Here is a 27,781-nt window from a genome sequence, read left to right as displayed (position 1 = left end):
CTGAATACGAGGTAGCCAGCACATTTTGGGTAATTTGATGGGAAGTGAAGAAACATTTTGAGCAACTGCTGTATTCTGATGTCAGGAGACAAGAAGCTGTGAATGCGAAAGAAGAAACGCTGAAGAAATGGCAATGATTTCTCTCTACATTTGGCTTTCTGCAGTCCTGCTGTCAGTCTCTGTGCACGGATCAAGTGAGTGTTTTCCAATAACTCTTCAAATTCATATACTCTTTTTAATCACTTCACTCAAAAGATCAGGAGTGGTGAAAATTCAGTGCAGTCACAGTCAGAGTCACAGAAACAGGGACAGGGAGAAATCAGATGGATCATGAAACAGCAAGATCATGTAACAGCAGGAGATATTCAACCCATTGATCCTGTGCACAGATCTGTGAGATCATGGCTGATTAATATCCAAATTATATCCACCCAGGTTTGTTTCTTATCTCTTAAAATCCTTCCCAAACAAAACTGACCAATCCTGATAAGTTCAGTTGTTTCCCAGGAATCCCAGGAGACAATTAAAGATTTTCAGAGTCTGTATGAAGTGGTGCTTCCTGACCTTATTCCTGTACAGTGCAGCTTTCAATTTAAAATTCACTCCTTTGTTCTGAACTATCTCATAGTCATAGAGATGTACAGCATGGAAACAGACCCTTCGGTCCAACCCGTCCATGCTGACCAGATATTCCAACCCAATCTAGTTCCACCTGCCAGCACCCGGCCCATATCCCTCCAAACCTTTCCTATTCATATACCCATCCAAATGCCTCTTAAATGTTGCAATTGTACCAGCCTCCACCACATCCTCTGGCAGCTCATTCCATACAAGTACCACCCTCTGCGTGAAAAAGTTGCCCCTTAGGTCTCTTTTATATCTTTCCCCTCTCACCCTAAACCTATGCCCTCTAGTTCTGGACTCCCCGACCCCAGGAAAAAGACTTTGCCTATTTATCCTATCCATGCCCCTCATAATTTTGTAAACCTCTATAAGGTCTCCCCTCAGCCTCCGACGCTCCAGGGAAAACAGCCCCAGCCTGTTCAGCCTCTCCCTGTAGCTCAGATCCTCCAACCCTGGCAACATCCTTGTGAATCTTTTCTGAACCCTTTCAAGTTTTACAACATCTTTCCGATAGGAAGGAGACCAGAACTGCATGCAATATTCCAACAGTGGCCTAACTAATGTCCTGTACAGCCACAACATGACCTCCCAACTCCTGTACTCAATACTCTGACCAATAAAGGAAAGCATACCAAATGCCTTCTTCACTATCCTATCTACCTACGACTCCACTTTCAAGGAGCTATGAACCTGCACTCCAAGGTCTCTTTGTTCAGCAACACTCCCTAGGACCTTACCATTAAGTGTATAAGTCCTGCTAAGATTTGCTTTCCCAAAATTCAGCACTGCAAATTTATCTGAATTAAACTCCATCTGCCACTTCTCAGCCCATTGGCCCAACTGGTCAAAGTCCTGTTGTAATCGGAGGTAACCCTCTTCGCTGTCCACTACACGTCCAATTTTGGTGTCATCTGCAAACTTACTAACTCTACCTCTTATGCTCGCATCCAAATCATTTATGTAAATGACAAAAAGTAGAGGGCCCAGCACCGATCCTTGTGGTACTCCACTGGTCACAGGCCACCACTCTGAAAAACAACCCTCCACCACCACCCTCTGTCTTCTACCTTTGAGCCAGTTCTGTATCCAAATGGCTAGTTCTCCCTGTATTCCATGAGATCTAACCTTGCTAATCAGCCTCCCATGGGGAACCTTGTCGAGCGCCTTACTGAAGTCCATACAGATCACATCTCTGATTAAAGGAAATCTATTAAACATTTTAAGCCCCTTGATGAGATTATCTACTGTTACTGTATAAATGAGTTGCACTGGTGTTAAATCCTGAAGTGACCAGAGAGCCTATATCTGCACAACAAACTTGCAATGACACTGCATTAGGAACGGATTCTCAAACCCAACTAAAACCCTGGGTTGAAATGCAGCCCGGAATACCCTGTCTGTTATCCAACACTTGACTTAGAAACCACCCAAAACCCTCAACTGGATTCCAGCCTCTAACTCACTCCATGGAGTCTGATGTCAGTGTCACCCCATCTCAAATCTGCCTGTATGAAATATCTATTGTCGCTTCATAACAAATTCTATGTATTGAGATGTGTTGAGTGTTTTCAAAAACCAGTCCCATTCTGTATTAATAATCTCAATCTTTCTCCTCACAGTGATTTATGTTAATGGGTGGTCAATGACAATCGCGGATGGAGTGAGGGCTGAGGAAGGAGGCTCCGCTGTCTTACCCTGCAGCTTCACCCACCCTGACACTCGCCTCACACTCACCGGCTCAATCTTATGGTACAAGGGGAAATCATGGTCTTTAATCTTTAACTGTACATATCCTGGTCCAGACCATTCCCAGGGTGAGCTGTGTGAGAATGTGATACAGCGGGACGGTGGGAATCGATTCAGATTCGTGGGGAACCTCAGCAACAAAGATGCCTCAATAATGATGGAGGGACTGAGCCTGAGGGATGCTGGTTTCTATCTGTGTCATGTGGAGCTCAATATTGGCAGAATTAAATCAAGGATTCTAACAAATCTGGAAGTGAAAGGTGAGGAACAATGTTCGGATGGTGCTGCTACCCTGACAGCTCAGTGAGTACAAGCTCCACCTAGTCCGGGAGCTCTCCAGTTGGCTCATTTTCTTGGGTTCTTTCAGGTCTGAGTCAGGAGGCAGTGACATAGAGGTGTCAGCTGCTATTTATAGAATATCCCATCACCGTGTCTGAAACTTCCCGCAGTCTCTCACACACTCACTCAATGCTGCAACCCAGTTAGGAGGTTTTAGTATGGTGATGATATCACTAAATCAGTACGCCAGACTCATGCCTTGGTAACAAGGATTCAATTCCCATGACAACAGCTACTGTCCATTAGGAAAGCTAACCTCAGCCACCATGATCATTAAACTATCGTTGAGTATCATTTTTTAAAAGTCCGATTGACTTCAGGGAAGAAAATTTGCTGAGTGTGATTCCAGACCCTGCAGCAGTGTAGTTGACTCTTACCTACCCTCTGAAATGGCCTAACATGCCACTCAGCTCAAAGGTAAGACAATAAGAGATAGGAACAGAAATAGGCATTCTGTCCATGGAACCTGTTTTGCTAGTCAACAGGATCATGGCTGATCCAATATTCTCCACGTCAACTTCCTCACCTTTTTCTGATAATCCTACATTCTCCTACTGATAAAGAATCCATCCATCTCAGCCCCATATAAACCCTGCCTCTACAGTTCTCTGTGGCAAGGTATTCCAATGAATCACAACTCTCAGAAAGGAGAAATTCTTCCTCATCTCAGTCTTAAATTGGCACCTCTTCATTCTGAAATTATAACCTCTGATCCAGTACTCTGCCATGAGGGGAAACATCCTCTCAGCGTTTACCTTGAACAGCCCCATAAGAATCCTCTATGTTTCAATCTGATCACCTTTCATTTTTCCAGACTCCAGTGAGAAAAACTCCAACCTGGTCCTCAGCAGACAATCCCTCCATACCTGGGATCATCTCAGTGAACTTTCCATGAACTGCCTCCAATGAATTGACATCTTTCCTTAAAACTGCTCGCAATACTCCAGATGTGGTCTCACCAGGTTTATGAGAATATTGCAGAAATACTTCCCAACTTTTATTCCTTGACTCCCTTGAAATAAGAACAATGTTCCATTAGCCTTCCTGATTACCATCTGAACCTGCTTGCTAGCTTTCTGTGTTTTGTGCACAAGTAGCCCCAAATCCCTTTGTGTTGCAGTTTTCTACGGTTTCTTTCTATTTAAATAATATTCTGTTTTTCTGTTCTCCCTTCCAAAATGAACAGTTTCATCTTTTTCCGCATTATACTCCATTTGCCATATTTTTGCCCACTTATTTAACTTATCAATATCTCTCTGTAAACTGATTGTATCCCTCTCATAATCTGCCTTTCCAAATATTTTTATGTCGTCTACATATTTGGCTACATTGTATTCACTTCCTTCCGCCAAGTCATTAATACATACTGTGAGCATTGGTCCCAGCAATGATCCTGGTGAAACCCCACTGTTTACAGGTCACCAGTCTGGAAGAGAACCCTTTATCCCCACTTGCTGTTTTCTGCCCATTAGCCAATTCTCTGCTCATGCCAATATACTACCTTCAATGCCATTGGCTCTTAGCTTATATTAGGCTTTGTGAAGTATTTTGTTGAACATCTCCTGGAAGTCCAAATATAATACATCTATTGCTTCCGCTGTATCTACTCTGGCTGAGACTAAGTTGAAAAATTCTCATAAATTAGTCAGACATGACTTTCCTTTCATAAAGCCATGCTGACTCTCTTTGATTAGGTTCTGATTTTTCAAATGTTCTGCTATTACTTCCGTATTGCTTGATTCTGTTCAGATTTAACACTATCATTCCTCAGCACCTGTTTGGAAAGGTGAGTCAGCTGGGCTTGAATACCTCCATCTGTAACTGGATCCTGGACTTCCTGACTGGGAGACGTCAGTCAGTCTAGATTGGGAAAAACATCTCCAACACCATCACACTGAGCAGTGTGGATCTCCACGGCTGTGTGCACAAATCACTGCTGACACACAACTGTGCAGCAATGCACAGCTCAAATCATATCATCAAGTTCACTGATGACACAGTGGGTCTCATTAGCAGGAACAATGAGTCAGCATACAGAGAGGAAATGCAGCGGCTAAAAGACTGGTGCAGAGCCAACAACTTGTCTCTGAACGTGGACTAAATGAAATAGATGATTGCTGACTTCAGGAGGGCACAGAGCGATCACTCTCTGCTGGACATCAATGGCTCCCCGGTGGAGATTGTGAAGAGCACCAAATTTCTTGATGTCCACCAGGTGGAGAATCTCACCTGGTCCCCCAACACCAGCTCCATAGTCAAGAAAGCCCAGCAGTGTCTCCCATCCCCCATCCTCACTGCATTCTACAGAGGGTTGCTTGAGAGTACACTGAGCTGCTACATCACTGCCTGGTTCTGGAATGCACCATCTCGAATTGTAAGACCCTACAACAGTTAGTGAGGACAGCTGAGAAGATCTCAGGGGTCTCCACTCCATTACAGACATTTACAGTACACACTGCATCTGCAAGGCGAACAGCATTGTGCATGACCCCCACACCCCCCCCCCCCACTCAAACTCTTCTCCCTCCTGCCATTTGGCAGAAGATACCGGAGCGTTCACTCTCTCATGGCCAGACTGTGCAATAGTTTCTTCCCCCAAGCCATCAGGCTCCTTAACACAGTATGATCATACTCTATTCCATTTGCAACTTGTGGATGACATTTTGAATTGCTGCTAAAACAATGTTTTATTAATTATCATTCATTCTGGCATTATAATTTGTCCACCACCGTGCCTCTCGTCTTGTCAGGAATTAGATTTTAGATTACTTTTTTTTTTTAGATTACTTAGATTACTTACAGTGTGGAAACAGGCCCTTCGGCCCAACAAGTCCACACCGACCCGCCGAAGCGCAACCCACCCATACCCCTACATTTACCCCTTACCTAACACTACGGGCAATTTAGCATGGCCAATTCACCTTCCCTGCACATCTTTGGACTGTGGGAGGAAACCGGAGCACCCGGAGGAAACCCACACAGACACGGGGAGAACGTGCAAACTCCACACAGTCAGTCGCCTGAGGCGGGAATTGAACCCGGGTCTCTGGCGCTGTGAGGCAGCAGTGCTAACCACTGTGCCACCGTGCCGCCCACTAATTATTGAGCTGTATTGCATGTTTTGCACTTTTCTATGCACTTTATGCTGCCCTGTGTTTGACTGTATTCTCATGTAGTCTGTGTGTTCATATAGCACCTTGGTCCTGGAGGAATGCTGTCTCGTTTCTTTATTGTACAAGCTGTATATGATAGAAAAAACAAATAAAGCTACTCTCTCTCTCTCTCTCTCTCTCTATCTCTTTTTCTCTCTGATACTTTTCCAACAATGGATATTAAGCTAATTGGCCTACAGTAACCTGCCTTTTGCCTCTCTCCTATTTTAAATTGGGATGCCATGTTAGCAGTTTTCCAATCCTCTGGTACTTCTCCAGCAGTCAATAATTTTTGGAAAATTACAACAATGCATCCAATATCGCTGTAGCTACCTTTTTTAGGATCCTCAGATGCAAGCCATCATGGCCAGGGGACAATATCTGTCTTTAATCCTATTAGTTTATCTGATACTGTTACTTTAGTGATGATGATAGTACTTAATTCCTCCCCCATATTCTTTAGTATTGACGGGACATTCAACGTGTCTGCCACCAGAAAGACTGGTGCAAAATATCGGTTTGATTCCTCTGCCATTTCCTTGTTCTCAAAACCATCCTCCCAGATTCATTTTCTAAGGGACCTACATTCACTTTGACCTCTCTCTCTTCCTTTGCATACATTTAAAGAAACTCTTTTTTTTTCGATTATTCGCTAGTTTGCCTTGAGTTTATTTTCTGTCTTTATTATCTTTTTAATCCTCCTTTACTGGATTCTGAAATTATCCCAGACTTTGGGGCTATCACTGACTTTAGCTTCCTTACATTCTGCTTCTTTCAACTTAATACTGTCCATAACATCCCTCTCTTAGAATCTTTCCTCCTTGTTGGGATGTATTTTTGCTGAGAGTCATGAATTAGCTCCTTAAATGACTGCCTCTGTTTGCTTATTGTCTTTTCTGCTAATTTATCTGCCCACTTCACTTTACCTAACTCAATCTTCATTTCATTGTAATTTCTTTTAAATTAAACACATTTGTTTCTGACCTAAGTTTCTCACTTTCAAACTGAATATTAAATTCTGTCACGTTATGGTCATTACTTCCTCAGGGATCTTTTAAACAGAGGTTATTTATTAGGTGTGCCTCATTACCTATGCCCATGGGTTGGCATGGTGGCTCAGTAGTTACCACTGCTGCCTCAGCACCAAGGACCCGGGTTTGACTCCAGCCATGGGCGATTGACCTTTCTCACTGTATCTGTGGGGGTTTTGGCTGAGTGCTCTAGTTTCTTCCCACATTCCATAGGTGTGCAGGTTGGATGGATTGGCCATGATAAATTGCCCAGTAGTATCCAGGGATGTGTAGGCCAGATGGATTAGTTATGTAGGTTTACAAGGATAGCGTAGGGGCCGGGTCTGGGTGGGATGGTCTTCAGAGGGTTGGCATGGACTCAATAGGCCTAATGGCCTCTATCTGCGCTGTAGATATTCTACAATTATCAGATCAAAGATAGCCTGCTGCCTGGTTGGCTCTGTGATACGTTGCTCTAGGAAACTGTCTCTAATGCACTCTATGAATTTGTTGTTGTAGCTATGCTTTCCAATTTTGTTAACCCAATCAACATGAAGATTTAAGTCACCCATAATTATTGCTTTATTCTTTTACATGTAACTATTATTTGTTAATTTATTGTCCAAGCCTGTATTAACACATTTTGTCTTTCCATAGTAAAACTGTCTTCACTTACAGGATCCGAATCCATCTATTCCCTTCCTATTCATGTATTCATCAGGTGCTTCTTGAATGCTACTTTCTTGTCTACTTCCACCTTCCCCTCTGGCATCATGTTACAGGCAATCACCGTCCTTTGTATGAAAAACATACCTCACACATTTTGAAATTTTGCTCACCCACCTCCCCCCCCCCCCCCCCCCCCCCCCACTTCCCCCCTACCGCCATGCACCTTGAACCTGTGAGCGAAATTTCAAAATGTGTGAGGTATGTTTTTCGTACAAAGGACGGTGAGTGCCTGTACCACACTGCCAGAGGAGAAGGTGGAAGTAGACAAGATAGTAGCATTTAAGAAGCACCTGATGAATACATGAATATGAAGGGAATAGATGGATTCGGATCCTGTAAGTGAAGACAGTTTTACTATGGAAAGGCAAAATGTGTTAATACAGGCTTGGACAATAAATTGAACCTGTGTTCCCTAGTAATTAATCCTCCATCCTGGGGAAAAAGCCTCATACATTCCACTCTATCCATGCATTCATGATCTCTTAAACGTCTGTCAGGTCGCCCCTTAATCTCCTGCATTCCAGTGAAAACAAACCCAGTCTAGCCAACCTTTCTTCACAGCTAACATGCCCCATTCCAGGCAATATCCTGGTAAACCTTTTCTGTACCCTCTCCAAATCATCTACATCCTTCTGATAGTGTGGTGGACAGAACTATACACATTCTCTTGGAGCCACTGTGTTTGTGTGGTGAGTCCAGTTGAGTTTCTAGTCAATGGTGATTCCCAAGGATGTTGGTAGTGGAGGATTCAGTGATGATAAGGGGTGCTCGTTAGATTGAGAGTTATTGGTCATTGCCTGTCATTTGTGTGGCGTGAATGTTACTTGTCACTTGTCAGCCCAAGCCTGGATATTATTAAGATTTTGCTGCATTTGTACATTGATTCCTTTGATATCTGCAGAGTCATGAATGGTACTGAACATTGTGTAACCATCGATGAACATCCCCACTTCGGATTTTCTGAAGGAGAGAAGATAGTTGATAAGCAGCTAAAGATGGTTGGGCATAGCACACTACCCTGAGGAACTCCTACAGAGATGTCCTAGACTGACCTTGAACAACCACAAACATCTTTCTATGTGCCAGACATGACTCCAACCTATAGAGAGTTCGCTCCTTGATGCCATTTGGTTCCAGTTTTGCTAGGGCTCCTTGATGGCAAAATCAGTCAAACGTAGTCCTGATGTCAACACCTTTACCAACTAGACCATAGGGAGAATTCTGAACTGGAATAATTTAAAATTTTCATGAAGATACTGATCCATTCTTGAGCAGAAGCCTTCAGTACAGTTGATGGAACGTTGTCAGTGATCATCACCTTTACACTATGCAATGCCTTCAACTGTTTCTTGATATCACGTGGAGTGAATTGAATTTCCTGAATACTGGTATTTGTGATGCTGGGGACCACTGAAGGACGATAGATCTTTCACTTGGCACTTTTGGCTGAAGATTGCTGCGAATGCTTCAGCCTTATCTCTGCACTGATGAGTTGGACTCTTTGATCATGGAGGATGGGGATAATTTTGGAACCTCCTCCTTCAGTGAATTGCTCAATTGTCCACCATGGCTGGATGTGGCAGGATAGCAGAGCTTAGATCTAAACTGTTGGTTGTGGGATAATTTAGCTGTTTATGCAGTTTGTCCCCAAAATAATCCTGTTTGGTGGCTTCACCAGGCTGACACCTTATTTTTAGGTATCTCTGATATTGCACCTGACATGCTCTCCTGTATTCTCTCCACTGAACCAGTAATGTTTGAGTGGGGGAGTTTGCCAGGCTGTAAAGTTGCCAATTGTGCTAGAGTACAATTCTGCTGCTGTTGATGGCCCACAATGACTCATGGATGCCTCGTTCTTGAATTGTTGGGACAGTTTTCTGTCCCATTTACCACAGTGGTTATGCCACACAACATGATCGAAGTGTCAAGTTGGGACTTCGTCTGCACAAGCACTGTACGGTGGTCACTCTAACCAATACTGTCATGGAGAGATGCATCTGCAGCTAGGAGATTGATAAGGATGAGGTCAAGTACATATTTCCATCTTGCTCGTTCTCTCACTTGCTGCAGACCCAGTCTAACAGTTATGTCTTGTAGGACCTGACCAGCTCAATCAGTAGTACTGCTGTCGAGCCACTCTTGATGGTGGACATTGAAGTCCCCCACCCAGGGTACATTTTTGTATCCTTGTTGCCCTCTGTTTCCTCGAAGTGTTGTTCAATATGAAGGATTACTGACTCATCAGCTGAGGAATGGTAATCAGCAGGAGGTTTCGCTGCCTATGTTTGACCTGATGCTTTGACATTTCATGGGGTCTGGAGTCAATGTTGAGGATTTTCAGGGCAACTCCTTCCCTGTATATGAATGTGCTGCTACCTCTGCTTGGTCTGTCCTATAGGTGGGACTGCATATATCACTGATTTCTGTTTAATGTCATTCCCAACATCATCACTAGAGTTTGGTGGTCTATATACCACCCTCACTATTATTTTTTGCACCTTGACATCTTTCAATTCTACCCACACATTGTCTGGGTAGAATATCTTTCCTCAATATTGTGTTTATATCGTCTTCGACTAGTAATGCAACTCCATCACCTTTTTCTTTTTGTCTGTCCTTCCTAAGTACTGAATGTTCAGTTCTCATCCCTGGTTACCCTGCGGCCATTTCTCCATAACCCCAGCTATATCATACCCACTTACATTTATTTGTGGGATTAATTCATCCACTTTATTTAGAAAGATCCGTGCTTTCAGGCACAAAGCCTGTCTTTTTTAGCATTTCTTGTCACATTCCCAATATTTTGTACTGTTGCCTTGTTTGATTCTGTTCTTTGATTCCTTTGCCTATCACTTTTCTTCCCCTTTCTGTCTTTGGTTATTGTCCTTGATTCCTCTTCCTGTGACTGGTTGCATAGGTTCCCATTCCCCCTCCATCTCCATTGCTCTGATGATGCCATTTTCCACTTCCAATCTGTGGTCCCATATCCCTAAATGGAAGATTTCCTCCACAGTAGATTATAGCAATCTTGAACATCTCATTACCCGTCCATCTTTTCTCAACTTTACTCCTCTTGTAGAACCATGGTTGGGCTTCCTATTTATCCTGTAATAATCTGTAAACAGCATAATCTCAATCCTTTTTTTTATTATTCAATCAACCACCCTCATTGCAACACACTCTCTACTCTGATCTCTAGCATCTGTAGTCCTCACTTTCTCCTTACCCTCATTTTTTATTCAGTTACAGATTAGAGAATGTAAACAAGAAGTTTCTTTAATTTAAACTGGCCCACAATATCAGACAGAGACACTTGGAGAATTTACTGGAGTTTATACATGTATATGCAAAGGACAATCACACTTCCAATCTAAAAAATGGATCTACTAGAGGCATTACAAAGCATTAGTTATTATACTACCTTTAACATAGGCATTATATGATTTGATGCTCCTATCATCTATAATACATGTGATTCCATTCATCTAATCATGGTCAAATCCCTTCTATGACGTTTGAATAGTAAATTAATGCCAGGACACATGCACAGAAAGGAGGGGAGATAAACAGATGGCCACTTACTAAGTCTCTAATCTTGTTTTGATGGCACACCTAATCTTTATGGACTGGAACATCTGATCTATTTTTTGCCACAGTACAATGGCTTCATGTGGCACATCTGCCTTTCTCTCACAGGGATGGAGCCATACATTCTAGACATAGCATTGTTCACCAGGAATCTTACCATTTCACTGTCCCATGTAATTCTTTGTAACTTTCAAAAATAACAATTTAATTTAACCCTTTTTTCTCTATTTGTTCCTTGTCTGTTCTGCTAACATTTCTGAGTGCATGCAGCCATAATATATTGGATTCTTACCTTGTTCTCATAAGTTACATTGCTCCAAATACTATCCCACTGATGATTATTTCAAACTTTCTTTTAACTGACTTTTTTTCCCCTTTCAGTTTGTCAGTGGGTGGAACAGTATTTATTGCCCATCACTAATTGCCCTTGATAAGGTGGTGGTGAGCTGCCTTCTCGTAGTCTATGTGCTGTAGTTAGACCCATAATGCTGTTGGGGAGGGAGTTTCAGGATTTTGACCCAGTGACTCTGAAGGAACGGTGATACATTCCCAAGGCAGGATGGTGAGTGGCTTGGAGAGAACTTGCAGATGGTTCCCATGCAATTGCAGAACTTGTGCTTCTGGATAGTAAGGGCTGTGTCTGCTTTTCAATGAACCTTGGTGAATTGTTGCAGTGCGATATATAGCACTTACTGCTGCTAGTATGTGTTAATATTTGAGTGAGTGATTTTTATGTTACAGATGGGATACCAATCCTTGGGCTGCTTTGTCCTGGATGGTGTCAGCTTCTTGAATGTTACTGGAGCTGCAGCCATCAGGCAAGAGGGGAGTATACTAGCACATTCCTGAATTATGCCTTGTAGCTGGTGAATGGCTTTGGGGAGTCAGGAGGTGTGTTACTCACCTCAAATTTCCTTACCTGTTCTTGTGGCCACTGTATTAATATGCCTAGTCTGTTAATTTTCTGGACAATGGACCACCAGGATGTTGATAATGGAGGATTCAGAGATGGATATGTCATCGAATGTCAAGGAATTGTAGCTAGATTGTTAATTATTGAAGGTGGCTATTGCTTAGCACTTGTGTGGCGTGAATGTTACCTGCCACTCTTCATGCCAAGCCAGAATATTATGTTTGTGTCAGACTTGTGAGGAACTCTGAAAGGTGTTGGACATTGTGCAATTGTCAGCAAACATCCCTACTTTTGACCTTATGATGGAGGCCTAGGACACTATCCTGAGGAACTCTCTTAGAGATGTCCTGGATTGAGGGTAGATTGATGGGACGGTGATTGGCCAGGTTGAATTTGTCTCGCTTTTTGTGTACAGGATACACCTGGCTAATTTTCAACATTGTTGGGTAGATGCCGGTGTTGAAAATGTTGGAAGACCTTCGTTAGGGTGCGGTAAGTCCTAGAGCACAGGTCTTCAGTTCTATTGCCAGAATGTTATCAGGGCCCATAGCCTCTGCAGTATTCAGTATCAGCTATTTCTTGATGTCACATAGAACTGAGTTGGCTGAAGACCAGCATCTATGATGCTGGGGACCACTGGAGAAGACCTCATTGGATCATCCACTCAGGATTTCTGGTGGAAGATGCTGGGAAACCAAAGCAAGTAGGCTTTTTGGAAATGTGTTAATGCATGTTGAACCACTTCTCATTTCTGCTAATCTGAGAAACTTCGATATCTCTCATATTCCCTATTTGTAGCCTTTTTCAAAATCTGTATTGCTACCTGACTCCCTGACCCTACATTCCTTGTGATCTTTAGTAGCTCTGCACTACACTGGCTAATGTCTTTACCAACTAGACCACAAGGAGAGCTTTGAACTGGTATAAATTAAATTAAATAAATTTCACCAAGGCACTAATCCATTCTGATGTTTGTCCTTTCCTCAGCTGCTCGGGGAAATGTCCCAGTAGTGAGAGGGACAGAGGGAGATTTGGTTACTTTACCCTGTATCTTCGAGACCAGATCCTACCCTCCCCTGACCACTGTTACCTGGATGAGGAAGGAGCCCTACCAACACATCGTTACATTTACAGCCCAATCACAGGGAACTTGGACAACTGTACACGGTGGAAATCGGTACGACCTCATCGGGAACCCATGGGAGGGAAACGCCTCGATCAGGATAAACCAGCTGAATGTGAGGGACAATCACACTTATCTGTGTCAGGTGGAATACCTGTCAAAACTCAATTTTCAGTTTTATCAGTACCTGATCCAGAAAGAGGTACAGCTGCAGGTCATACCTGGTAAGAACCCATTCTCACATTCTTTATTCTACAGAAAGTGACAGTGATGATGAGGTATCATGCAAAGAATTTATCAGCCATTGGTACTATTGATATGAGTCCAACTTCTAAGTTATAAGGACATGGTTCAATTTCCACTCTAGATATCGTGTGACACTGCAGTGCAGCACTGAGGGAATACTGCACGGTTGAAGTCACCATCTTTCTGTAAAGTTATTAAACTGAGGTTCTGCCTCTCCCCTCAGATTTGTATAGAGCATATTTAAGACAGTTTCCTCAGACAACTGTTATGGACAGGCCAGACCCCTTCAAAATATTTTAAGTTAGCCTAGATCCTAACTTTTTCTTAATTTTAAGACATTTGTGAAACGGATGTCCTAAATGCGATGCAATGGTCCAGGCCAGTAAAAATGTTTGATATTTTGGCTTGAGTTTTTCTTATCCCCAAAAGACCCTTTACTGGTAATTCATGTGCTACCTGCAATATCTCCTTTCTATAACCCACTGGTAATACAATTTGATGAACGTCTGCTCATTTCTCACCTGAACATGTGATGTTCGCCATTTCCTCATCAAGACATCATTTTCAACATGGTAACATTTGGGAATACCCTCAGATTCTTCTGTGTATCCTTCTTGATAAAAAAACTCAGTTTATTTCTCTGAACTAAAAATATCCACTTGGTCCTCCACCTGTTCTTGTTTTGTCTCAACCATTTGATCAAACATGGTCTCTGACATGACTTGGAGGTGCCAGTGTTGGACTGGGGTGGACATAGGAGAAAGTGAGGTCTGCAGATCAGAGTCGAGAATGTGCTGCTGGAAAAGCACAGCAGCCGAGGATCAGGAGAATCGATGTTTTGGGCCAGAGGCCTTCATCAGGAATGAGGCTGGGAGCCTTGGGGGTGGAGAGATAAATGGGAGGGGGTGGGGCTGGGGAGAAGGTAGCCAAGAGTGCAATACGTGGATGGAGGTGGGGGTAAAGGTGATAGGTCGGAGAGGAGAGTAGAGTGGATAAGTGGGAAGGAAGATTGACAGGTGGGACAGGTCATGAGGACAGTGCTGAGCTGGAAGGTTGGAACTGGGGTAAGGTGGGGGGAGAGGAAATGAGGAAACTAGTGAAGTCCACATTGATGTCCTGGGGTTGAAGGGTCCTGAGGTGGAAGATGAAGCGTTCTTCCTCTAGGTGTCAGGTGCTGAGGGAGTGGCGATGGAGGAGGCCCAGGACTTACATGTCCTTGGCAGAGTGGGAGGGGAGTTGAAATATTTGGCCACGGAGCGGTGGGGTTGATTGGTGCGGGTGTCCCGGAGATGTTCCCTAAAGCACTCTGCGAGAAGGCATCCAGTTTCCCCAATGTAGAGGAGACCGCATCGGGAGCAACGGATACAATAAACATGTGTTGAAGTGCAGGTGAAGCTTTGATGGATGTAGAAGGCTCCTTTGGGGTCTTGGATGGAGGAGAGAGAGGTGGTGTGGGCGTGGGAAGGTGCCAGGAGGGGAGAGTGGGTTGTTGGGGGGCGTGAACCTGACCAGGTAGTCACGGAGGGAATGGTCTTTGCGGAAGGCGGAAAGGAAATAAATCCCTGGTGGTGGGGAGGGAAATAAATCCCTGGTGGTGGGGTCCGTTTGGAGGTGGTGGAAATGTCGGTGGATGATACGATTTATTTGGTGGACAAAGTTAAAAATCACACAACACTAGGTTCTAGTCCAACAGGTTCATTTGGAAGCACTCACATTCGGAGCACTGCTCCTTCATCAGGTAGTTGATGATGAACTTGGTGTCTGACAGTTCTCCTTCTGCTTCCTTGTGTATTCTTTGATTTCACCTCCTGTTTCAACCAGTGGCTTTGTGACCTTGTTACCAAACAGTCAGGAAAAAGTCTCAGGATATGCTTCGTGTAATATCTCAGTTGCTTGATTTTCCACTGCTTTTTCAACCACAGTAGGCAGCCTTCCTATCTGTGGTCCAACTATGTTGTTACCAAAGACAAATGATATTACTGGAACCAAGAGTTCCTCCAGTGCTCTACCACCATTTTGCCATTTTGCACTGGACAATCCAACCTCTCTCTACATAATGGGGCACTTCTCATCTCACCATGACTTCCACGTACTAGCAATAGTCTGGCAATAGTCCTTCTGAATTACATATCTCCTCATCTCTCAACATCAAAGTTTGACATGATCCCATATCTGTTAAGACGGTAACTCATTTACTGCTACTTCTGGAATATGTGAGTAAACCTTACCTTCGCAAGTATGTGGTTTAAGAAGATCTGACACTTCCTTCTCAACCAATCGGGACAGGTTGGACTGAAGGGTCTGCTTCCATGCTGTACATCTCTATGACTCTATGTTGTACATTCTGAGACAGCTTTTTCACTTCCACTGTGCTTTCCTTTACCACTTTTACAAAATTAATTGGATTATCCTGTTTTCCAATATCCGTTTTCCCAGTGCTTTTTTAAAATCACCAACACTGTGACTTCATGTGACCTACTTTATTGCAGTGAGAACATCTGAGCTTTTTAACTTCTTCTTTCCCTTCATGGGTTTCCTTTTCACTCTGTGGTAAGCTATCTTTATTATCTTCACTGAGAGCTACGTTTCCCTTACCATCTGAAAATTTTTCTTTACCTCAATTTCTATCTCTTACAAATTGGAATTGATGTCAAAAGCCAAACTTTGATTTATGAACTATCTAATAATCATCAGCCATTTCTGCTGTTAATCTTGCCATTTTAACTCTCTGTTCTTCCACGAGTTCTCACTGCCTCCCAAAGTGAATTTTTGAACTTTTCCAAAAGAATCTTAAAAGCGTCATAAGTTTGATCTATTTTTAATGCCCTTATCTATCTCTCAAAATTACTTTGTTTGATCCTTTCAAACTCAATGATTCCTGATACATTGTCTGTAGGCTTCTAGCACTGGCTCATATACATTTTAGATGGCTTTCTCCATCTTCTCATACTCCTTGGATACCTCCTCTGGTAATGATGCAAATACCTCCGCAGCTCTATCGACCAACTTTGTTTGGATCAACAACTTGTCTGCCAATTCCAACAGCTTTGCTTTGATCACTTTTAGTAAAACCCTGAAAGTCTCTTCTTCCACCCCAAATACTCTTAGTGATTGAAAGAGTAATTACTATACAAAGCACTGTTTAAACCAACCAAATTCAACACCTGAAGCAAAAGACTAACACCTACCACTCCCTACCTTTGAGTCCAACAACTCTACACCCAAATTGGAATGATAGAATCATCCTGATAAGAGCCCCCAGTCTGTTACTGACCACGTCAGACCCCCTTAAAATATTTTAAGAAAGTAGCCTAGACCCTAATTTTTTTTCTTATTTTAAAGGCAGATGTGATGTGGGTGTCCCTCCAGGTGTCAAACCGCTCAGCTTTAAGCAAAACAAAATTTATTTAAACACAACAGTTGAAACACAAACGATAGAAAAGGGAATTTAGAATAACTTAAACTATTGGAAAACTTAAAACAAACCCATATAGCAACTTAACGAATTAACTGTCCCAATATAGTAACACCCTATAAATACATTCCTTGGCAAAAAGATAAATTCAAACACAGATTCTTACGGGCAGGAAGGAACAATATCCAGAGAGAGATTTCAGAGAAAGTCAGTCAGGAATTGTTTCCTGAAGCTTGCAACTCTTCTAGTACTCGAAGCACCTTGTGACTGCGACAGCTAAAAACAAACTCAAAAGAACCTGAACTGGGAGAGCTGGCCACTCCCTTCCATTGTTAAACTGTTACTCCCTACATTCTTCGGAATCTCTGCTTTTACAACCTACCATCAAAAACATCAAGGACAAAATAACCTTTTTAAAGTGACAGCACTGTCACATAACTCATTTTGAAACCAACCAGTGACCAGTCTATTTTGGACCTGACTCTGAGAGTGAAAATTAGAGTGGCACAGTGGCTCAGTGGTTATCACTGCTGCCTCACAGCGCCAGGGATCTGGGTTTAATTCCAGCCTTGGGCAGCTGTCTGTGTGGAGGTTGCACATTCTCTCCATGTAAGTGTAGATTTCCTTCAGGTGCTCCAAAGATGTGCGGGTAAAGTGAATTGGCCGTATTAAATTGCCAACCATGTTCAGGGATGTGTAGGTTATTTACAGTAATCAGGGGAAATGTAATGTAAAAGGGTAGAGAAATGGGTCTGAGTGGGTTACTCTTTGGTGTCGACCTGTTGGGCCAAATGGCCTGCTTTCACACTGTAGGGATTCTATGACATATAGGACAGCAGTAGAAGCTTTTCTACATATGTAAAAAAGAAATGAAGAGCTAAAGATGAGCATTGATCCATTACAGGATATGGGGAGATTAACAGTAGGAATGGAGACAATGTCAGGTTTAAACAAAGATTTTGTTTTCACAGAAGGAAAACCAAAAAAACCCAAGAATATTAGAAACAAATCACATTCCCAGCTTTATATCATTGCAAATTTAGAAATATTATATTTTGTTCCCATCTCCAAGTTATTGATATGCAGGTAGTTCTTCTATCAGGTCATTCTTCTATAACGCGTGTTTTGTCAGTGAATTGGCTGTATCATGATTGATGAATTGTGGATGTTGGTTGCAAAATATGAACTTTCTGCTGAACATGTGTAGCAGGTTTCCCATAGCGCAAGCTTCTATTGCACAATTGCTACAGCAGTTTCCCATGGCATGTTTTTCTGTAGCGTGATGTTGCCAAGGAACAACCATAGAACATAGAAAAAAATATACAGCGCAGTACAGGCCCTTTGGCCCTCGATGTTGCGCCAATCCAAGCCCACCTAACCTACACTAGTCCACTATCCTCCATATGCCTATCCAATGCCCGCTTAAATACTCATAAAGAGGGAGAGTCCACCACTGCTACTGGCAGGGCATTCCATGAACTCACGACTCGCTGAGTAAAGAATCTACCCCTAACATCTGTCCTATACCTACCACCCTTTAATTTAAAGCTATGCCCCCTCGTAATAGCTGACTCCATACGTGGAAAAAGATTCTGATGGTCAACTCTATCTAAACCCCTAATCATCTTGTACACCTCTATCAAGTCACCCCTAAACCTTCTTTTCTCCAATGAAAACAACCCCAAGTGCCTCAGCCTTTCCTCATACGATCTTCCTACAATACCAGGCAACATCCTGGTAAACCTCCTCTGCACCCGTTCCAGTGCCTCCACATCCTTCCTATAGTATGGCGACCAAAACTGCACACAATACTTCAGATTCGGCCGCACCAGAGTCTTATACAACTGCAACATGACCTCAGGGCTCCGGAACTCAATTCCTCTACCAATAAAAGCCAGTACGCCATATGCCTTCTTCACCGCACTATTTACCTGGGTGGCAACTTTCAGAGATCTGTGTACATGGGCACCAAGATCCCTCTGTTCATCCACACTACCAAGTATCCGACCATTAGCCCAGTACCCCATCTTTTTGTTATGCTTACCAAAGTGAATCACCTCACACTTACCTACATTGAACTCCATTTGCCACCTTTCTGCCCAGCTCTGCAGCTTATCTATATCCCGCTGTAACCTGACACATCTTTCCTCACTGTCAACAACTCCACCGACTTTCGTATCATCCGCAAACTTGCTCACCCAACCTTCTAGCCCCTCCTCCAGGTCATTTATAAAAATGACAAACAGCAATGGTCCCAAAACAGATCCTTGCGGAACACCGCTAGTAACTGCACTCCAAGATGAACCTTTACCATCAACTACTACCCTCTGTCTTCTTCCAGCCAGCCAATTCCTAATCCAAACCTCCAACTCACCCTCAATGCCATACCTCCGTATTTTTTGCAGTAGCCTACCATGGGGAACCTTATCAAACGCCTTACTAAAGTCCATATATACCACATCTACCACTTTACCCTCATCCACCTCCTTAGTCACCTTCTCAAAGAATTCAATAAGGTTTGTGTGGCATGACCTGCCCTTCACAAAACCATGCTGACTATCCTTGATCACATTATTCCTATCCAGATGTTCATAAATCCTATCCCTTACAATTCTCTCTAAGACTTTGCCCACAACAGAAGTGAGACTCACCGACCTATAGTTGCTAGTGTTATCCCTACTCCCCTTCTTGAACAAGGGAACCACATTTGCTATCCTCCAGTCTTCTGGCACTATTCCTGTAGACAACGAGGACATAAAAATCAAGGCCAATGGCTCTGCAATCTCCTCCCTTGTTTCCCAGAGAATCCTAGGGTAAATGCTGTCAGGCCAAGGGGACTTATCTATTTTCACCCTTTCCAGAATTTCCAACACCTCTTCCCTACATACCTCAAAGCCGCCCATTCTAATTAATTGTGACTCAGTGTTCACATCGGCAACAATGTCCTGTTCCTAAGTGAATACTGACGAAAAGTATTCATTCAGTGTCTCCCCAATCTCTTCAGCCTCCACACGCAACTTCCCACTACTATCCTTTACTGGACCTATTCCTACCCTAGTCATTCTTTTATTCCTGACATACCTAGAGAAAGCCTTAGGGTTTTCCCCAATCCTACCAACTAAGGACTTTTCATGTCCCCTCCTTGCTGCTCCCTAGCTCTCTCTTCAGATCCTTCCTGGCTACCTTATAACTCTCAATCGCCCCAATTGAACCTTCACGCCTCATCTTTACATAGGCCGCCCTCTTCCATTTAACAAGGGATTCCAATTCCTTATTAAATCAAGGCTCCCTCACACAATCCTTTCCTCCCTGCCTGACAGGTACATACTTATCAAGGACACTCAATAGTTGCTCCTTGAACAAGCTCCACATATCAATTACGCCCTTGCCTTGAAGCCTACTTTTCCAAGCCACGCATCCTAAGTCGTGCCTCACCGTATCATAATTTCCCTGCCCCCAGCTATAACTCTTGCCCTGCAGTGCACACTTATCCCTCTCCATCACTAGAGTAAAAGTCACCAAATTGTGGTCACTGTCCCCAAAGTGTTCACCTACCTCCAATTCTAACACCTGGCCTGGTTCGTTACCCAGAACCAAATCCTCACCTCTTGTTGGCCTGTCTACATATTATGTCAGGAAACCCTCCTGCACACATTGGACAAACACCGACCCATCTAACGAAATCGAGCTATAGCTTTCCCAGTCAATATCTGGAAAGTTAAAGTCCCCCATAACAACCACCCTATTACTTTCACTCTTCTCTTGAATCATCCTCGCAATCCTTTCTTCTACGTTTCTAGGACTGTTAGGAGGCCTGTAAAAAACTCCTAAAAGGGTGACCTCACCTTTCCCATTCCTAACCTCAGCCCAAACTACCTCAGATGGCGAGTCTTCATCCATCGTCCTTTCCACCGCTGTAATACGATCTTTGACAAGCAATGCCACACCTCCCCCTCTTTTACCCCCACCTCTGACCCTACTAAAACATTTAAACCCTGGAACCTGCAACAGCCAATCCTATCCCTGTTCTACCCATGTCTCCGTAATAGCCACAACATCGAAATCCCAGGTACCAACCCACGCTGCAAGTTCACCTACCTTATTTCGTATACTTCTTGCATTGAAGTATACACACTTCAAGCCACTTTCCTGTTTACAGGCACTCTCTTTTGAGATTGATGCCATGTTCCTAACCTCCCTACACTCCAGGTCCTGCACCCTAAAACTACAGTCTGGGTTCCTATGCCCCTGCAGAGTTAGTTTAAACCGCCCCCCAAGAGCACTAGCAAACCTCCCCCCAAGGATACTGGTGCCCCTCAGGTTCAGGTGTAGACCATCCTGTTTATAGAGGTCCCACCTTCCCCAGAAAGAACCCCAGTTATCCAAATACCGGAATCCCTCCCTCCTGCACCATCCCTGTAGCCACGCATTTAACTGTTCTCTCTCCCTATTCCTCGACTCTCTATCACGTGGCACGGGTAACAAACCAGAGACAACAACTCTGTTCGTTCTAACTCTGAGCTTCCAACCTAGCTCCCTGAAAGCCTGCCTAACATCCTCAGCCCTCCTCCTACCTATGTCATTGGTGCCAATGTGGACCACGACTTCGGGCTGCTCCCCCTCCCCGTTAAGGAAAACACGATCAGAGACATCACGTACCCTTGCACCTGGGAGGCAACATACCAAACGTGAGTCTTTCTCGCCCCCACAAAACCGCCTATCTGTGCCCCGAACTATCGAGTCCCCAATAACTATTGCTCTGCTCTTCTCCACCCTTCCCTTCTCAGCAACGGGGACAGGCTCCGTGCCAGAGGCCTGAACCCCATTACTTACCCCTGGTAAGTCATCCCCCCCACAAGTATCCAAAACGGTATACTTGTTCTTGAAGGGAACGGCCGCAGGTGGTACCCGCAGGGGCTGCTTCCTCCCAGTTCCCCTCACTGTCACCCATCTATCTGCCATCTTTGGAGTTACTACTTCCCTAAAGCTCCGATCTATGACCCCCTCTGCCTCCCGAATGATCCTAAGTTCATCCAACTCCAGCTCCAGTTCCCTAACACGGTCTTGGAGGAGCTGGAGATGGGTGCACTTCCTGCAAGTGTAATCAGCAGGGACGACCATGGCATCCCTCACCTCAAACATGTTGCAAGAGGAACATTGCACTGCCTTCACTGCCATCCCTCTAAAAGTAACCTTTTAAAAAAAAACTCGGTCTAAAGAATAGAACAAGCAAAATGCAGTACTTACCTACTTACCACAACGGGTCTTATTATTAGGTTAGAGGAGGAGGGCGGATGGGAGGCACTTGCAGAACATTATCTCATAGCAGAACGACTTGTATGTTGGACCAAATGGTCTGTTTTTGTGCCATACAACTCTATGACTCTATTTACCTTTAACACTGAGTATTTACCCCTTAACATTGTGATAACAACAGTTTTGACTGATCATGGTGATTATTATTGTATTTACTCTTTCCACCAAGAGTTACAGCATTTATCCATGCCACTGTATTATTTAGGAGAAAGTGAGGACTGCAGATGCTGGAGATCAGAGCTTAAAAATGTGATGCTGGAAAAGCACAGCAGGTCAGGCAGCATCAAAGGAGAAGGAGAATCGACGTTTCGGGCATAAGCCCTTCTTCAGCACTGTATTATTTACCCTCAGCAAGGAAAAAGAATTACTAGAGAGAGAATAAGGCCCATCAAGGACCAAAGTGGACATATATGTGTAGAATCACAGGAGGTGGGCAAGGTTCTCAATGAATATTTCTCCTCTGTGTTAAATTAGATCGCACAAAATCTAGGGGAAGCTGGCAAATTGGAAGCATAGTTGGCTTAATGGTAGGAAGTCAGGGTAATAGTAGAAGGATGCTTGTCAGACTTGAGGCCTGTGACTAGTGGAGTACCTCAGGGGGTCGGTGCTGGGCCCATTGCTGTTTGCTATCCATATCAATGATTTGGATGAGAACCTATAAAGCATGATTCGTAAATTTGCTGATGACATTAAAATAGGTGGTATTGTAGACAGTGAGGAAAGTTAGCTGAAATTGCAGCAGGATCTTGATCAGTTGGGGAAGTGGGCGGAGAAATTGCAAACGGAGTTTAATACAGAGAAGTGTGAGGTCTTGTATTTTGTAAAGTCAACTCAAGGTAGGAGTTAGGGCCGTAACGAGTGTAGTGGAACAGAGGGATCTTGGAGTTCAGGTTCGCTGTTCTCTGAAAGTGGAGTCACAGCTAGACAGGGCAGTGAAGAATGCTTTTGGCACACTGGCCTTCATCACTCAGAGCACTGAGTATAGAAGTTGGGAAGTTATATTGCAGTTATACAGGATGTTAGTGAGGCTGCACTTGGAGTACTATGATCAGTTTTGATCACCTTGCTTTAAGATTGATGTTATTGAACTGGAAAGGTTGCAGAAGAAAATTACAAGGATGTTGCCAGGACTCAACAGTCTTAGTTATAAAGAGAGGTTGGACAAACTAGGACATTTTTCTTTGGAGCGTAGGAGGCTGAGGTGGGGGGGGGGGGAAACCTTATAGATCAGTTACAGAAGTGTGTAAGATCATAATAGGGTGAATGCACTCAGTCTTTTTCCCAGGGTTGGGGAATTGAGGACTGGAGGGCATCAGTTTAAGGTTAGAGAGGAAAAAATAAAAGGGAACCTGAGGGGCAACGTTTTTCACTGAGGGTGGTGTGCATATGGAATGAATTGCCATCAGAAGTTGTTGAGGCAGGTACATTAACAACATTTAAAAGGCATTTGGACAATATATGGATGGCAAAGGATTAGAAGGATATGGGCCAAGTGCAGGGAAATTGGGTTAGCATAGATGGACATTTTAGTCGGCATGGACCAGTTTGGGCCAAAGGGCCTGTCTCCATGCTGTAGGAATCTATGACTCTAATTGCTACTGCATTCACCTCTGAATATTGTGTAATTCACTGTACCATAGTAATCACCAACATCATCGCAAACTATAGTATTTGCTGTGATGGGCAAATACTACAGCATTAATCTTTATCAGTATAAATACTAGATTTAATCCTGTCATGACAAAATATGGCAAAATTCAATCCTTCATTGTAAATATATTGGCATTAATTCCTGTCACTGTGAAACACTGTTATTTGGCATTCTCCATTCTGTCTTGTGCCATTGCATTATCCTCGCCTTCCGACCCTGCAATTGAGTTTCATACCTGCCCACAGAATTTGATTAACTGTCCCTGGATTGTTTGTCTGTAACTTGTGTTTTGATCCCTCATTTTCTGTTCATTCACAGAAACTTTCCCCATTGTGATATTATGTATTCCACTTGTGGTGAAACTCCCTCCTCTTCTGGTGATGTGGATCATTTTATACAAGCAAAAAACCAGGTATGGAATATCGCTGGCAGACTCTTATCTACAAATGCCTAAAGCTTGATTCATGGGTAAGCATTGCTCATTCAGTGTTGTTGGCTGATTCAAACACTTGAGCCATCCTGGTCAAACCAGTGATCCCACAGTAATACATCCAGTAGAGGTCACTGGATACCAGCAGTATCCCTATCCCAGTAACAGAACACTTGGAGAGCCCTTATAGCTCCAGCTGAAATTCAGCTCAGCTCAGACCAGGAGATCAAAACTGGCTCCATCCTGATTTGCATGATTTAGCTCCTCATAGTATGAATGTGCTGAGATACTGAGGACCTAATTAAATCTCCCAAATCATTTCAATTCACTGGAGTGTACTTTAAACTACAACCTCAGGGGGATGTTGGATTAAAACCTGATGGAGTTGAATTTTATTCCAGATACTGACAATCAGATTCCTGCTCACTTTCCAATCTCAATCTACCGAATTTCATGGAAAACACTAATCACACACCACATTTCTTGGAAAAAGAATAGAACTCCATGGGTATTGGTTGCTGTTCAGATAATGACAATAATTTAGCCGCTCTTCACTTTAATGACAGGGTTTTATTGAAAGGGCTTCATAATCTCTTTCGAAATCAGTTTTACCCAATAAAATTTTAATGCTTGCCAGATTTGGGAAGTCAGGTCATTACATTCAAAACACAATACAAAAGGTATGCAATATTGATAAATTAAATGTATAGTCCAAATGGTTTTGCAATCCAGCAGCAAGTCTCAAACACTACAATATCTGCCAAGCTAGCTCAGTTAGGAGAGTGTTAACACCAAGTCTAAAGGCTCACCTGGTTCAATCCTGAGCTTCTGCACTATAAGCTGGACAATTCCATTTTAGGGGCTCTTGTGGTGTTATCACTCCAGGCCAGGAGGCCTGGGTTTAAGTCCTACTTCCTCCAGAGCTGCATTATAACAACTCTAAACAGGTTAATTTTTTTTTAAATCAAAGGATGGTGTCTACCTATTAACGGATTTGGAATATTGTGAACAATTCTGGGCCCTATATCAAAGGTAGGGCGTGCTGGCCTTGGGGAGGGTCCACAGAAAGTTCACAAGAACGATCCCAGGGATGAAGAGCTTGTCATATGAATAGTGTTTGAGGACTCTGGATCTGTGTCCGATGGAGTTTAGAATGATGAAGTAGAGATCTCATTAAAATTTACTGAGAGGCCTGGATGGAGTAGATATGAAGAAGATGCCATCATTGCTTTGTGTATAGGAGTTTGGAAGTCATGTTGGGTTATACAGGATATTGGTCAGGTCTCTGCTGGAATACTGTCTCAAGTTATAGGACGGATATTATTAAGGTAGAGAGGATTCAGAAGAGATTGACCAGAGTGTTGCAGGTATGGAAGGTTTGAGTCATAAAGATAGGCTGGGACTTTTTTCACTGGACCATAGAAAGTTGAGAGGTGACCTGATAGAAGTTTATAAAAAAAATGACAGGTATAATTAGGGTTAATGGTAGTTATCTTTTCCCTAATATGGGAAATTTCAAGACTGGGGGCACATTTCTAAGGTGAGAGGTGAGAGATTTTAAAAAGACATAAGAGGCAAATCCTTTACAGACGGTGGTTCACGTGTGGAATGAACTTCCTGAGGAAGTGATGGGTGCAGGTACAGTTACAATGTTTAAAAGTGTGGAGGTGCCGGTGTTGGACTGGGGTGGACTGAATTAAAAATACAACCCCAGGTTATAGTGCAAACTGTTGGACCATTAGCTGGTGTTGTGTGATTTTTAATGTTGTCAATATTTAAAAGACATTTGGACAGATAGATGAATAAGAAAGGTTTGGAGGGATAGGGCCCAGGAGTATCCAAGTGGGATTAGTTCAGTTTGGGATTATCTTCAGCAGGGACTGGTTGGACTGAAGGGTCTGTTTTTATGCTATCTGACTCGATTGATTCTTGTCTTGATCTTCACTTTATGACTTGGTTTCAAACTGCCTAATTACATTTCAGTAATCCTGACATTAGGGTGAGTTAAAGATGATACCTAAATGCAAGTTTTACTTTTTCTGCCTGAATACACAGAAGGTCGAACAGTGTCAATATTGTACACAAATACTGGTGCGTGTGTGTGTGACAGACAGAGAGAGAGAGAGAGAATTCTATGGGAACGGCCACTTATTGTATCTGAAGGTCAGCTTTTATTTTCTGCCTTTGTGGTTAACTTAAATTTCTCTTGTTTTGTATCCAGGAAGGCTGATCCATCACAGGTGGCTGAAGTATCTCATGTGCAAACTGCAATGTAAACATGTTCCAAGAATTTTGCATCAAATCCCATTCACACCTTAAGCTGGACTTGCTCTACTGTTCACCCATTGTGTGATTTGATGGGGGCATATAGAGTCATTGAGCATGGAAAAAGACCCTTTGGTCCAACTCATCCATACTGACCAGATATCCCAACCTAATCTAGTCCCATTTTCCAGCACTTTGCACATATCCCTCTGATACTTTCTTATTCATATACACATCCAGATGCCTTTTAAATGTTGCAATTGTACCAGCCTCCACCACTTCCTCTGGCAGCTCATTCCATACACGTACCACCCTCTGCGTGAAAATGTTGCCCCTTAGGTCTTTATATCTTATATCTTTCCCCTCTCACCCTAAACCTATGCCCTCTAGTTCTGGACTCCCCCACCCCAGGGAAAAGACTTTGTCTATTTATCCTACCATGCCCCTCATGATTTCATCTCTCACCTTCCTAAGGCCAGTTAAAGATGGTTGACAAAACGCTGGTCATACAACTGATTCTCACATCCCACGAAATTACAACAGCAAATTCCTGGGTCCTGAGTGCAAAATACCTCATCCTATTCAATTTCTAAAATTCATTTACAGCATGTAGGCATCACTGACTGGGGCTGATATTTATTGGCTATTCTTAATTTGCTCAAAGGGCAGTTAAAACTTAATCACACTGCTGTGGGTCTGGCAGAACAGACTTGATGGGCAGAATGGACTATTCTACACAAAGAAACCAACAGAAGGAGTAAACCATTTAGCCATTCAGCCTACTCCAGCATTCAATATGATCATGGCTGATCCTTTATCTTAAGTTAAACATCACACAACACCAGGTTATAGTCCAACAGGTTTATTTGGAAGCACTAGCTTTCGGAGCGACGCGCCTTCATCAGGTGGCTGTGCCATATAAGATTGTAGGATACAGAAGTTATAGCAAAAATTTACAATATAAGTTCTGTGTTTTACAATCTTATACTCCACAACCACCTGATGAAGGAGCAGCGCTCCGAAAGCTAGTGCTTCCAAATAAACCTGTTGGATAATAACCTGGTGTTGTGTGATTTTTAACTTTGTACACGCCAGTCCAAACTTCGGCATCTCCAAATCATGACCTTTATCTGAATGTCACATTCTTGCTTTTTCCTTCCTTGAATCCAATAAAAAAAGTTGAAATTAAGAGTATAATAATGACCTTTTTGGATGTTGAAACCCACGTGATTCA

The 27,781-nt window shown here is 43.1% G+C and overlaps 1 protein-coding gene across 1 annotated transcript; it reads left to right on the top strand.

Annotated features, from left to right (window-relative positions):
* Positions 1–27,369, top strand: LOC122557009 (sialic acid-binding Ig-like lectin 10). Its single transcript, XM_043704239.2, has 5 exons — positions 1–194; positions 2,244–2,630; positions 13,089–13,448; positions 24,171–24,264; positions 26,504–27,369. Exons 1-5 carry the CDS (start codon positions 128–130, stop codon positions 26,556–26,558), a joined length of 963 nt encoding a protein of 320 aa, XP_043560174.2. The 5' UTR covers positions 1–127; the 3' UTR covers positions 26,559–27,369.
* The last annotated feature ends 412 nt before the right edge of the window (positions 27,370–27,781 follow it).

This window comes from Chiloscyllium plagiosum, unplaced genomic scaffold (assembly GCF_037043375.1).
Source record: "Chiloscyllium plagiosum isolate Xiang-an unplaced genomic scaffold, Cpla_swu_hap1 HiC_scaffold_2, whole genome shotgun sequence".
Classification (NCBI taxonomy): domain Eukaryota; kingdom Metazoa; phylum Chordata; class Chondrichthyes; order Orectolobiformes; family Hemiscylliidae; genus Chiloscyllium; species Chiloscyllium plagiosum.
The sequence above is the reverse complement of the archived record's forward strand: the minus strand, read 5'-3'. Positions and strand labels throughout refer to the sequence as shown.

Coding starts and splice junctions, on each gene's coding strand:
- LOC122557009 (XM_043704239.2), top strand. CDS start 128: ATGGCAATGATTTCTCTCTACATTTGGCTTTCTGCAGTCCTGCTGTCA. Junction 195..2,243: donor AGTCTCTGTGCACGGATCAA/GTGAGTGTTTTC, acceptor TTCTCCTCACAG/TGATTTATGTTAATGGGTGG. Junction 2,631..13,088: donor AACAAATCTGGAAGTGAAAG/GTGAGGAACAAT, acceptor TCCTTTCCTCAG/CTGCTCGGGGAAATGTCCCA.